The sequence below is a fragment of the Alligator mississippiensis genome, chromosome 1 (assembly GCF_030867095.1).
Source record: "Alligator mississippiensis isolate rAllMis1 chromosome 1, rAllMis1, whole genome shotgun sequence".
Lineage (NCBI taxonomy): Eukaryota > Metazoa > Chordata > Crocodylia > Alligatoridae > Alligator > Alligator mississippiensis.
The window spans coordinates 352,850,203-352,864,308 of NC_081824.1; the positions used below are offsets into that span (position 1 = coordinate 352,850,203).

The window sequence follows — 14,106 nt, forward strand, 5'->3', positions numbered from 1 at the left end:
TTGGCAATGTGCCATGACTTGCTCTTTCTTTGTGTCCTTTCAATGCAAATCCTTGTAGTGTAACATCAGTTGATAAGAAACAAATAATTGAAGTAATAGGTAATTCCCTTTAAATTGTGCATATAGGACGGTAAGGTAATCATCTAGTGTAGAATGAGACTGGAGTATAGAGCAGCTAGCTGAAAGTGAAACAATATCAACCTCAGCTATTAAATTACATTTGTACTAGAGAAAAATAACCTGCAGGAGACATGGAGGTTGAACAAGAGACAATACTCATCTATCCAGCTTTAGACCATTTACCATTTTTGCTATAGGCTTTTCTACAGACTTCCACTTTAAAAGAGAGATTAAAAAAAAAAAAAAGCAAACCCTTGTGAAAACTAACATTTAAATTAGGGATTCGGTTTTCTTTTTAATTATGCTTTTTTCAAGTCTGTTGGCTCTGAGCGCTAATAGGGGAAATCAATTTGGCAACATTTGTGCAGCACGGCTGAGGGGGTCAGCACTAGCGATCTTGATATTTTGCAACGATGCCTAAAAGATGTGAGAATAGTATTTGTTGAGTGTATGCTTACTTCTGAGTTTAAAAACTAGTCCACACATACACCCAATTCGGATTTTCTCTCTCCTTAGGTACTTTCCTACTATTTCGAAAGACATTTTCCTTGAAGAAGTTACCTAAGGAACACGCGGTATATCCCCATTCCTTCTTTCACCTCCGATTTTATTTTTCTTGCGTTGATCACACAGAGACACACTGCAAAATAAGGGACCATGATGTTCAGACGTATGAGTTATGTATGTATCATTTAGGAAATCTCGGTTATAATTTGAAATATCTTTAATTTGCTGAAGCAAAAATTATTGATGTAATAGGCTCTGTTCACCTGATCAGCAGGTTTCTCTGAGTTTCACTTGTACTCCAAAAGTACTCCGTGGCTGTATTTCATTTACATTGACTTTGTGTTTTGAGTACAAACAAAGGCAAAATATACACAACAAAATATATACACTCACATTTTAAGCAGTTTTTTTTTTCTCTAAAAGGCAAACTCGAGGGTATTTTCAAACTTCCAGAATTAACCGAAAGCTGCCAACAAAGAGCATATAATTACCAAAACAGAAAGGTTAAAGTTAGCTCATGGCCAATATTATTTTGTTATTCATAGACAAGAAGGAAATCTGGAGAGGAAGAAAGTAGTTTTTATAATGAAATCAGCAAACAGAGATTTTGGGGACCTTTCAAAAAACGAGTTCCGTTTTCGGGCGCTGAACTCACCCAATTCCCAATGGTTTCAGTGGGAGTTTAAGGCCAACACTCCTTGACGTCAACTTGATCAGATCCTTAGTACATGTAGCATCCATATGGGTAGGCCCTGAATTTTTAAAATATATTTGGTTAACTTGGTTTTCCTTAAATGTCACCTATTTTTCCTTTATTTTGTTGCCGCGAGGTAGGGGGGCAGGGATTTCAGGTCAAGGCAGGTAAATCGTGCCTTTCTCTTGAGACACAGTGTATCTTGGATCTGTGTCCTCATCTTCCCTTTATGCTCTGGTACTCTGGGTTCAAACTAGGCCACCCTAAACACCATCTTCCTATTCCCTTAGCCTGCCAAGATCTTACCTGCCCATAGCTTTAAGATTGCATTCCCTCTTTGGGAAGTAGGGGAAATTTGAGATTGCTAAACTGAAAAAAGAAAATGGTCCTAGGAGGGACAGGGGGTCTTTCTGGGTGGACACTTCACCATTTTTTAAGTAAAGTTATTCTACACTAAGTGGTGGTGGGAAATAAAAATTAAAATAAAGTTCTGCTTTATCTCGTTCATTCTCAACTATATATTTATAGGAGGGAGTATTACATATCCCCCGATGACCAACCTTTGGCTATTTAGATTCATCTTCAACGTAGGTAATAATGAAACTATAGGGCACTAGGCCCTACTGAACAGAGATTTTCCAAATACAGCTACCTTGCCTTTTTCTTCTAAACATGATAATCCAAAATGAGGGTTTTCTCCAATTATTTTAATGTAGAATCAGACTTTTTTCTAATTTCTCTTATTCCCTGTCTCTTAGGAGGAAAATGGAGAAAAAAATCTCTTCCAAACATATGGTAGAAGTATTGAACAGGTGTTTCTTAAATAACATTTGCTAGTTTGGAATATAAACACACACAGCTTTCTGTGTACCAAAACAGAATGAAAAGCCAGAATCTGGTGGATTTAGAAAATTCACTTTTAAGAGTACTGTATCTGCATTTAGGCTATAATTTCAAATGTATATAAGCACAAACAGATGTTGCCCAACAGTTTTGCAAAATAGCAAGACTAAGAGAATTCTTATCTGCCTTTTCTGCTTCTTCAAAAATGTATAGTTTTCCTTTGCAATGAAACTCTAAAAGCCATGTCTGTGAGAATAGTGGCGTTACCCTTCTATGCTCACACTTCTTTCTTTAAACATTCAAATCTCGAGTTTAAATTGAAAGCTGTGCCTTTCAGGGACAGTCCACGGAAAAGTGGACAGGACGTGCTGGTCTCTCCTGATGTGAATGCAATGCTCAGCTGCGAGCATTTAAAGAGAAACTTGCATTCTTTTCAAAGCATTGCGAAATGATGCCTTGAAGTTTTGTATTTCTCTCCCCCTATCCCCATCTAGCTTAGCAGCGCAGGTTTTTTAAGGGATCTTTATTAAAGGTCTGCAGCAATTTTTTTCTCTCTATATTAGCTCCCGCACACGTGTTGCTTAGGCCTGATTCATGTAAATTAGAGCTGTTGGTACGAATAAGGAAAGGAAGATCTTGCCCCTTTTTTGAACATCTTTCCCTAACATAATGTTTAGATCCTGTTTAGTCAGCATCTAGAGGTATTTTAAGGTTGCTGCATAAGTATATAATCCTAGATATGAAACCAGAATATGTGCATGCATATGGATAAATTGTGTCGATATTATAAGAGATTCTCAGCATGTCCGGCATGCGTCAAAACGCTTACTTCTACTGCCAAATGCCTCCTAAATGTTATATATATAACTCAGTCTAGAAATCCTGGCTTTGGGTTGGAACGGCTAATTTGGGCACCCGGAGCATGGCATTTGCCAGGAACGGCATTTCATTTGTGAAAAAAGAAATAGTTTTCGTATCTTCAGTATCTGGATCTCGTGACATTGTTTATAGTGTAGGGATTGCTCCACTTTCCTAGCCAGGTTCAGGCTACAGCTCCTAGAACTGCTAGAATGTATTATTGCCAGGAAAATCACGTGTAAGCTTTCCGCTGCAGCTGCTTATTGAAAGAAAGGCAAACACAGAGACTGTAGATGATCCTTACATGATGACCTATAAGTTGATGCGTTTGCTTTCTGGTTGCAGTGTTAACGGAATTTTTCTTCGCCACCCCAAGCTAGAAAATTGAAGGGAAGCTGAGCACACTAATGCTTGGCACCGTGCAGTTTTGTGCCTGCCATTCTTTCCCCTTCCCATTCGCACTGCGCTGAGATGCTAAACGAGTGATGTGATGAGAGCGTGTGGATTAGCAAGCACCCAGAATGGGAATGGATTGCATGCCAGTACTCCTTCCTCTTCATCTGATGAGGAGATTTGGAAACTCGTTCCTGGAAAAGTTCCTATTTGTTTTAGTTTCTGTGCACGATTTTTGACTGTTTACCAACCTTTACCTAAATCCCGTCACTTCTTTAGAGAGAGGGTGAGCTAGCTGGGAACCCTTTCTCGACGCTCCGTTTCCTCTCCCCATAGCTTTTCCAAAGGTACCTACATTTTATTTATTTATTTTTTTGATAAAGCGTTTAGCTCTGTGGGGATGTTTCTTGACGTCGCTTTCCTCCTGTCTCCCTCGTCCTTTAGCAAGTATATGCAGCATCGCAATTCGTGGTGTGAGCTTTTCCCTGTCTCGTTACTTTTTTAATTCTAATAGATGAAAGGAATTGTAGCTTCCCTGCGTTTAGGCTTCGACGGGCAGGGGCCACTGCCTGGAAGAAAGGAAGAAGCTGGATACAGGTGGTGAAAATAACCCTTGTCTCCTGTTAGACGCTAGCCTGGAAGCACCTAAACCTGCTCAACCAATCAGATCTCCTGATCAGGTGATTCATCGAGGGTATTTTTTCCCCCAGAAGGGGAAAAGCATTCATCTCTAGGTGCCGGTGTGTGAAAGACACTGAGTATTTAAGCCTGGAGTATGTTAGAGTGTCTCAAGGAGATCGAGGTTGAACTCCCACGTCTTAGACCTCAGGTCTTTCCTTCTCCTTTGAACTGCCTGTGAGTTTGCAAACGCTCATCTTGAAGAGTCTCTTATTAAACTTTGTTGATCTGATTAGGATTGTGCCAATATTGTGCGCTTGCTGGACAGTTTTAGCACAATAATCTCTCTGTGTCAAGGACCTGAATGCTTCTGAAGCCTATGCAGTATAAGGTGCCCTAAGGAACTCCCCTCTCCCCCAGCCATTTTTGATAACATGTACCACTTAAACTTTATGGCTTCCCTCTTACCTTCTGGTTTCTAGTTGTTCTGGAGAGTTGTATCCCAGAACAACTAGAAACCAGTATGTCACTTCCTTCTAGAGATGGGTCCCCCACTCCTAAGCGCACACTGCAGTCCACGGTTCTTCATTCGGTTGTCGGCTATATTTTTTTCCGCCCACCCCAGGTTTTTTTCTGGCAGAGGAAGGTAATCTTCCCTTCACCTGGTAGCATCTTGTGGAAGCTTCACTTTTTCACATCCTGCGATTGTGTTCTCCCTCCGTCAATTACACACCTACCATACTTTTTTCTTTCGCTTGCATTGAGTCCCATTCCTAGGTATGCAATATCCATAACGAGGGTGTGAACTATAGGGCACGAACTTATTCACTAGCAAAAACTCATATTGATCAAACTTGTAATTGCAGGCCATGTCAGGACAAGTCATTATTTTTAAATGGGTCTCCTAGTAAGGGCCACTGAGTTACACTCTTCGAAGAAATCGCCAAGAAACTCCTTAACTGGCAACCCCAAACTTTGCAAATGTCAGTCCAGGAGATCCCAAGCTTTGGTTTCTAGATGAGTCCTACACCTCTTTCTGTCTCCCTCTGACTCAAAGGATTATTATGTACAGATAAATAATGAGACTTTATTTCAGTTTGCCTTCCAGTGCGTGTGTCCCAGCCAGTTTGGGTCCACATACTCATCATCAGTCTCTTAAACCCAGACCGATGTGGAGGATCCAAATGAGACCTGCCCACCATCCTTCCTGAGTTGCTCAGAGTTTTCCTTGATTATAGGAACATTACCCTGGAAGGGGCCTCCTGGGCCATACAGCCCCATCCCCTGCTGTCACAGAGTGCACCATAATTATCTTCAGAAAATAACACGGTCTTGTCACAACTGCCTCACAATTCTTGTTCTGTAGATTTCACCGTGTTCCTTTCTCCCCACAGCCAAATATTGCATTGCATTCAGGTGCACGGTCATTTAGAGAGATTTAGACCAATGACTGCCTCCCAATCATGAAAAAACCTAAACAAACAAGCAAGCAAGCAAACAAACAAACGTGCATACATACAAGGCGCTGTTAAACTTGGCACCCTTGACCATAAAAAATTTAATTGCTACACTTTCCCTTGGAAATCTCTTGGAGTGGCCTACACAGGCTGTCCCTTGCTCAAGAATAGGAATTGTGGGGGTGATGACAGGAGCTGGGATCAAGAACTGTGATCTCATCAAAGCCATTCTCCAGTCCCTAAGAATGACTAATATTGAGGACTTGGAAGAGTTCCCTTCTCTTCCCTCATCTTCCAGAGAAATGCTTGCTCTCATCTGTGCAGGGATCCTAGGGGATCCCGGGTTGGTGTACACTCCAACAGTTCCCCCGAGTCCTGTGGAGCTAGCATCACTGAAATGAAGTTGAAGAGGTACCCAGCTCTTTCTGTCCTGCCCCAGGTGTACAGATCCCTCTCCATGTCACCCACATTTCTTTAGGTCTATAAAGTCCCTTTTCTCCCCTGAGGAGCTGCAGGAAACCAGGCAGTTTAGTTTCTCTTTCCTTACTCCAAGGGGAGTTCCTGTGGGGTCTACTCCTCCTTCCCTGACTCCCCCAGCTCTGTGAGACCACTCGCTCCTACCCCTCCCACCAGAGGCACTTTCCCTTTGTTCAAAGCTCAGCTCATTATGAGGAATCCCTCTTCCTGCCTGAGACTGGTTCTTACCAACCTGTGCCTTGTGCTGGGGGCCCTTGATGTGACCTCTGCACTGGGCACCAAGTGCCCCTCTGACCACCACCTGCAGCTCCTTCCCTTTCCTGCAGTGGTGGCAGAGGCCCAGGCCCTCGCAAGGAAGCACAAGGGATGGGAAGGATTTTATTTCGGACACCGGCTCGTACTGGGGAAAAAAGGCCACCCAAAGAAGCCTGTTACATGACACGTTGTGTGGTCCTCTTGAACTCAGCTTGGTTTCACGGGACGTGGCATGAGAGTCCTCCTAGGGAAAGCTGGGGTCCATACAAGGAGTCCTATGGGAGCCCTTCTCAGGAGGGCTGGCTTCACCGACTCTAGCGCCTGTCCTGGCCAGAGGACGTCCGGCCATCAGAGACGCCCTTTGGCCTGCTCCAAGGTCGCCTGTCAGCGCAGTATTGGGTTAGAAAGCGCTGTCCCTTTACCCGCCCGGGTTATTCCTGAGATGACATGTTAGGTATGGGGAGACACTGCCCTGCCCTGCTCTGCCCTGGGCAAGCCTGGGGGCGCTCAGGGACTGTTTCCTTTCAAAAATCAAACAACTAGAGTGACAACGATGATGATGAGCCAAGAGAAAGCCGGGCGCAGACCCGCGCACTCAGAACTACACGCGCAAGGGGGCGGGGCCTGCCCTGGAGGCGCACCTGTCCCTTGAGCGCCTATTGCTCGAGGAGTGCGCGCAGTTGGCGCGGTCTGGAGCTTGCGCGCGCATCCCCAGCTCCGCCTGCTCCTGCAGGGTCTGGCGGGCGAGACGGGGCTGCTCTCCCCCCCCACCCCCCAATCGGGGAATGAGTGAGGGGCTCCAGCGGGGGGCTGGTCTCCCCAGGAGCCGCCTTGCCCCGTGCACCCCAGGGAGCAGGGCCCGGGTCCGCCGCCCCCTCGGGGCTGTGCTGGGGGGTTGCTCCGCTGGGGGCTGCTGCTGCAGGTCCCCGGGGCATCAGGCCTGGGGCAAGGGTGACCGGGGGAGGAGGGGAAGGGGGCGGGGGGTGCCCGGCCTGGCGCTGCCCTGCGGTCCTCCGTGATCATCCCGCGCAGCTTCAAGTCGCCTGATCCCCTCCCGCCGTGTCCCTTCCCCCCGGGGCCGGCCCCCTCCTCCCAGCACGGCGGCGGAAGGGGGAGTGGAGCTCGCGGGGAGCCCCCCCGCGTCCGGCCGAGCCCAGCCAGGCGAGGAGCCCTTGGGAACAGAGTCAAGGCCAAGTTTGCTTTTTTGTTTTTTTCTTTTCTTTTTCCTCTTGAAGTTTGGAGAAGATCAAACATGTTGTCAACTTCTGCCTCCGGCCCCGCGGGCTCCTCTCCCCCGGCAGGGCCGGATCGCCCCCAGCCCGGGGGAAAGGTCCGCCCGCAGCCAGGGCCCCGGGCCGCACAGCGCGGGGGCAGCTCCTCCCCTCCCCAGCTGCCGGGATGTCTGTCCTTCACGGGAAACGACAGACGGATTTTCTGGGGTTTATTTTTAGGGGGGGGGAATTCTTTTTTTCTTCTCTTTTTTTTTATTCCTTTAATTCTTCTGCATAGGTGATTTTAATAACTCTGTCAGTCAGATTATAGGATGAGCATTTCATACATTTCTTTTCCATGGCAAAATTCTTCAACCCGAAATCGTTCCTACCTCTTCTTCGCAATGCGGCTAGTTATACTGGGGACTGCGTTACCTGCCTAGCTCAGCCTCTCTGCCCGCCTCACGAAGTTATCCCAACTTTGCTCCGAGGTGCTGCCTACGACCTTTAAAGAACGAAATAAAATTAAAGAGCGAAATCAATAAAGCAAGACCCGCTTTTAAAAAAAAAAATAATGGTGTCATTCTGTCCTTTAACAAACGTAAAGGGGGCTGAGTGCCTAGGAAAGGAGTGCTGGAAAGAGTCGAAGCTTATTTAATGTGTCCAGGACTGTGTCTTTCTCTTTTTTTAACTTGCATTATGAGTGCAGTTATTTCTGCTACTTCTAGGGAGAGCGCCACCGAGGGAAAAAAAAATCTCTTTAAAATGTAATTCAGAATAGATGGAAATCCTCCAGAACATTTGCTGTTTGGAGCTGTTCTCTCCACGCCGCTCACCACACCCCTTCAGCGTGTAGCAAGTGCACCCGGGAACCTTTTCCAATCCTATTTTGCTTATGCAAATTTAGTAGCATGATTTTCTTTTCTCTCCCCCCTCCCCCCCCCCAAATAAATCTGAACTTCAGTCCCTGGGACTCGGCAGGAAAGGTCCAGCGGTTGAACCAGCTGCATAGACACATGTGCACAGTGCACACTACGCGCGCACATAAACTCAGATAAAGTTCTAATGCTACATCTCTCCTGTGTGCCCAAATATACATTGTGTTTAGCTACACACCCACCGTACACTTCGCAGCAAGAAACAGTGCAACAGGTTCTCAGATTTAAAAGTACTCGTGTCGTTATTTTAAATGAGACAGACCGTGATGCTTGGCTAGATGCGGCCAGCACAACTGCAGAGGATTTCCCAGAGGGAGACTTGTGTGGAAAAAAACTGAACAGTGCACAACAACAATCCTGGCTAATCCAAACTCTCCCCTACAACGCATTAATAAAGGATCCAAATATGTAAAAAGGGAAGGAAAGAAAAGGATTTTTATTACCTTGTTAGAAATCAATAGACATCTTTCATGAAAATTTCGCAGTCACTTTAACGAATGAGTAGTTTAAACAAAATGATCAAAATGACTCCAAAGAGTGACGTAGTCAATTGTCATGTTAGTATCAGAGTTAAAGTGCAATCTAATGTGGACCGAATCCTCTCCTTTAAAAAAAATCAACTAACATGGCCCCACTTTGGATGGATAACTTACTCATTCGCCACCACTAAAAAGATGCTCAAAACGCCCTAAAGCCTGGTGTCCCCGAGGTTTCCACTCCGGACACTGAAACATTCGCTTTTCGTTTCCTTTTTGTTTCAAGAACGGTTACGACTAATTTCAAAAACGTAGTTTGGCTACAATAGGATGTTTAAATGCAATACTTAATGCTGTTATTTACTATCCGACGAACTTTACAGCAAACTTTGAATTCCAGAATATCGCAAGGTACCGAGAAACAGCTAGAAAAATAGAAGAGAATTTCAAAAGCATCAAACAACATCAGGAGTCCGTTATGAACAACTACATCATTTTTTTTTTGTTTTGTTGCTTGTTTGCTTTTCTGCTGGACAGCTTTCACACCAGTCGGTAAAAACTCGCACGCCGCTTGACACGGGATTCGCGTGTGCGTGCGTGTGTGTTAGGTCCAGTGCGGTGTGTGCTCCAAGGGGGCGGGGGGGGGGGTGGGGAGGAGAGGGGTCAGCTCGGAATAGATATATATTTGGTTCAGAGATTGTTTTCCGCGGCGATCAGTTTTCTCTCCCAATTGTTAATTACAGAGGAACTTGCGCATTCGCTGGTGCTTTTGTATCCCTTCGGGACAAGCTTTCCCTACCGCTGCCAGGTATCCCCAGTCTCAGATCTGTCCCTAATGCAATGGGGAGGGGAGGGGAAGAGAGGTCGCTCAGACCTGGGAAAAGCTCCTGACCTCATTCAAGGGGCTGGGGGAGGGGAAGGGGAGTTTTCCAGTGATGAACTCAGCCCAGGTATGTTGCAGCAGTTCCATAAATAAAACAGAAAATAGAGAAAATGAACAATTAGGACCATGGAAAGTATTTTAATAGGACGCCTTCCTCAACGATACTGAATAGTTATTAAAATAATCTTAATAATAATAATAATAATAATAATAATAAAAAACTACGCCTTTTTCTTTCCCCACCCCCTTACATCCCTTCAGTACGATATAGAGCAAGAGGAATCTAAATGCAATACGGGATTCGCTGCCTGATAGCTTCACGTCAAATTTATCATTCGTTTCCAATGTGGAGGTTGTAGCTTAAGGCATAACATGCGTAAAAAAAAAAAAAAAAATGTAAAAAAAAATCAGCACATTTCGGGTTTACGGAAAACCAAACAGGGAACTTTTTTTTTCCACGTCGAAATTTATTGAACTCAAAATTGAACGCATCCTTAGGCTCTGTGTTGCAGCAGAAAGGCTTTTTCTTTCTCTCTCTCTCTTTTTTTTTTTTAGTAAACTATATACACAGTCTGAATTCCCTCGTGTCGCCTAAAATAAAAAATATTTCACAATGCATTTACAAGGAATCATACAAAAAAACAGGGAGGGCGGGGGAAAAACAGAAGAAAACAAAAACAATCCCCGTCCCCTCCCCCCTCCAAAAAAAAATCCGGATACCGTAAACTTTTTTTTTTTTTTTCTACTACAAAACCCAGGACAAATAATAATAAAGAGGAGGTTGCAGCCTGGAAAGGGGAGGGGAAAAAAAGTTTTATAAATAAACCCACCAACCAAACCAAAGCAAAATCAAACCGCGGTCATTATCTACAAAAGAAGAGACCTCTGAAGGGTGGTTTTGGATTTGCTTTCGGACACGTGGAAGAAATGTTAGGAACTGGTCTCCCACCAAGTTGGGTCTTAATGAGGCCATAAAAAGGGGGCGCTTCCCAGGAAGCGGTAGGGGAAAAAATAATTAAAAAAAAATAAAAAGTTGGCAGCGCCTAGCTCTTGGTACGGCTGTGATTATTAATAATGATGACTATTTTGTCTCTGGGTTTGCCTTTTCTCTCCCCCCACCCTCCCCTTCCCTTTCTGTCTCTGCGCCTCTCGGGTGAGTGATAAATACTGTACAGACAAGTCTGGAGAAAGCCCGGGCGGCCCGTCTAAAACCCCCCCCCCCCCCGCCCCCCGGATCAGAAAAGAAAAAGAAAACGAAAAAGAAACAGAACCCCGGGTTTCCTCAGTCCTCCTAAAAAATGAAACAACCAAAGCACCGGCAGGGAGCTGAAGAGCAGCTGCCCCCTTGCCCCGTCCCCGGCGGCGCTGCTGGCCAGGGCCGGTCTCCTGGCCAGGCCGGGGCGGCTGTACAGAGGCAGGGAGCGGGCTGGGCTCGGCGCGGCGCGGCGCGGCGGGGTTTGGCGAGGCGGGCCAGGGGTCCCCCGGCCCCGCGGGCTCAGATGTGTGTCAAGGGGACGGTGCCATTGACGCCCGTGCTGGCGGCCCCCTGGTAGTGCTGGGGCAGGGAGTGTAGGCGGCTCTGCGCCGCCGCCGGGTCGCCCCCCTCGCCGGCCGGCAAGTACATGCTGATCATCTCGCGCAGGTCCCCGGGGCAGGGCGGCCGCGAGTGCGACGTGACGGGCGGGCTCACGCTGGGCTCGGCCTTGACGAGCGAGCCCAGCGCGCCCAGCGCCCCCGACGAGGCGGCCGCCGCCGCCGCTGCCGCCGCCGCCGCCGCGGCCGAGTTCTGGTGGGGCTGGCCGCTGTAGGGCAGCGCGCCGTAGCCCGACGGCGAGGCGCTCATGTAGCCCTGCGAGTTGGAGAGCGGGCTGTACTGCAGCGCCGCGCCCATGTCGTAGCGGTGCATGGGCTGCGGGTTGTGCGGGTGCGGGTGGTGCGGGTGCGCGTGCGGGTGGTGCGGGTGCCCCGCGCCGCCCGGGTGCTGCCCGTAGGCCAGCTGCGCCTCCTGCATCATCGCCGCCGCCGCCGCCGCCGCCGCCACGGAGCCGGGGTAGGCGCCGTTGGCCCAGCCGTTCATGTGCGCGTATCCGCCGGCCGCCGCCCCGCCGGGGCTCTCCAGGCGCTGCCCGGGGCTCACGCCCACGCCCATGCCCACGGGCACGGCGGCGGGGCCGGCGGCGGCCGCGCCCGCGCCCAGCAGCCCGCCGGCCAGCGAGTACTTGTCCTTCTTGAGCAGCGTCTTGGTCTTGCGGCGCGGGCGGTATTTGTAATCCGGGTGCTCCTTCATGTGCAGCGCCCGCAGCCGCTTGGCCTCGTCGATGAAGGGCCGCTTCTCCGCCTCCGACATCACCTTCCACTCCGCGCCCAGGCGTTTGCTGATCTCCGAGTTGTGCATCTTGGGGTTCTCCTGGGCCATCTTGCGCCGCTGCCCGCGGGACCACACCATGAAGGCGTTCATGGGCCGCTTCACCCGGTCCTGGCTCGCTTTGTTGCCCCCGCCGCCGCCGCCGCCCGGGCCGCCGCCGCCGCCGCCGCCTCCGCCGCCGCCGCCGCCGGCCCCGGCCTGGCCCGCCAGGCTGGGCGGCGCGGGGGCTCCGCCAGGGGAGTGCAAGTCCGTCTCCATCATCATGCTGTACATTCACGCAGGTCGCTCAGCGCCCGGGCGCGGGGGGCTGGCGCATAGAGCGGCGGCCGGGCCGGGCCGGGCCGGGCAGGGCAGGGCAGGGCCGGGGCGCGGGGGGCCGCCGACGGTGCTCCCGGAGCCGAGCGGGCGGCTCAAACAGGTGCGCCGCAAAGTTGCTGCTCCACTTGCAGGAGGAGGAGGAGGAGGAGGTGGTGGAGGAGGAGCCCTCCGCGCTGTCCGCGCGCCCCTTCTGCTCCGCTCCGCTCCGCAGCCGCCGCCGCCGCTGCTCCCGGGCAACTTCTGCAGCCAGGCAGGGCCGCGCGCGACTCCCAGCGCCGCAGAGAGACACACACACAGAGACAGAGCGGGGAGAACCCGGCAAAAAAAAATCAAATCAAATCAACGAGAAGTCATGAAATGCCCACCCCCCGCTTAAAAAGCAAAGAGGGGAAGGGAGAGAGAAAGGAAAGAAAAGAAGAGAGCAAAGGGGGGGCACAAAGTAACACCCCCTCCCTAAAAAAAAAAAATAAAAAAGCCCCCAACAAAACAGCAGCCCTAGAGCCAGAGAGAAGTTGCCCGGTAATTTGTTCTCTGCGGTTTCCCTCCTCTGGCCCGGGAGGAATGAGAAGAGGAGGAGCCGGCGGGAGGCACACGGAGCGCGGCGCGCAGCAGCCATACACCGCGCGCCGAGCTGGGATTAAATGAGTTTGCCGCGGCCAATGGGAGGACGGCGGCGGGGGATTATTTGCATGGCGCGCTGGAGAGTGACGTCCGGAGGTGAGAAGGAGCAGCAGTGATGGGGAGATTGGGGGGGTTGGGGAGGGGCTAGGGAAGGGGTCACCCCCCCCCACGCCAGTCCGCGCCCCCCGGTAGGTAAACAGGAGCTAATAGTAATTAAATCCCATGCTTCGCGTGCAACAGGAATAACCCCTGACTCCTAGGATTTGCGGCTGTGCCCTCCTAGCCTGCGCACGCCAGGAAATTAAAAAAGTTGGGGCTGCACTCCGGCAGGTGTGCGTGTGCGTCTCTGCGTGCAAGGAATGCGGGATGGTGGTGGCGGGGGGGCTTGTGCACTTCGCGCTTCATCTCCAGCCCCTAAACCCCAGCCTGCTGCAGCTCGCCTGACATCATCACCTGACTCGCTTGCTACTGAGAGCTCTTGAACTTTTTTTTATTATTATTACCCTCCCCCCCCACCACCTCTTTTCCAAGACAGTGCGGAAGTGTCCCAGGGAACCCGTATGTATGCGCCCAATAATCAAAGAGCCCCCAATGTTACTGAGCCCCAGAGGAATAGTTTTGACTGCTCTCGCAGTTGATTATAGACGTGCTTTGGATGTCAGCACGCTTCAGCGGCTTCAGAAACGGCACCAATGAGCTCGTCCGGAACCAGATGTGTACAGCTGCGGCCTGATCCTGCGTCCCTGTCCTCCCACTGCGGATCTCCCAAATAGCCCTTCTCCCTGAGGAGTCGCACCCACCGGCGCTTCCTCTGCACGACGAGTCTAGGGCAGAACTACTGGTGGTTTCATACCGATGCTCTTCCAAGCCTTTCAAATCGCCCAAGGCCTAGTCCATAACAGAGCAATAGCCTCAATGCTGTCGCTATATATTTTGACCTAGGGGAGCTAAAAGTATCTGAGAGTCGTAAATGTATAGGCCTGTTACATTTCTATAAAGTAAATATGGGCAAATTATTTCTCTCTGAAAATGTTTCCAGGGATATCTTTGTTCCCCGGCTGACCTGTGAGCC

General features: G+C 49.5%; 1 protein-coding gene across 1 annotated transcript; it reads right to left on the reverse strand.

The window, feature by feature from the left end:
• Positions 1 to 10,974: 10,974 nt before the first annotated feature.
• SOX1 (SRY-box transcription factor 1) lies at positions 10,975 to 12,368 on the reverse strand. Its single transcript, XM_059726562.1, has one exon. It carries the CDS (start codon positions 12,366 to 12,368, stop codon positions 11,226 to 11,228), a length of 1,143 nt encoding a protein of 380 aa, XP_059582545.1. The 3' UTR covers positions 10,975 to 11,225.
• Positions 12,369 to 14,106: the final 1,738 nt, after the last annotated feature.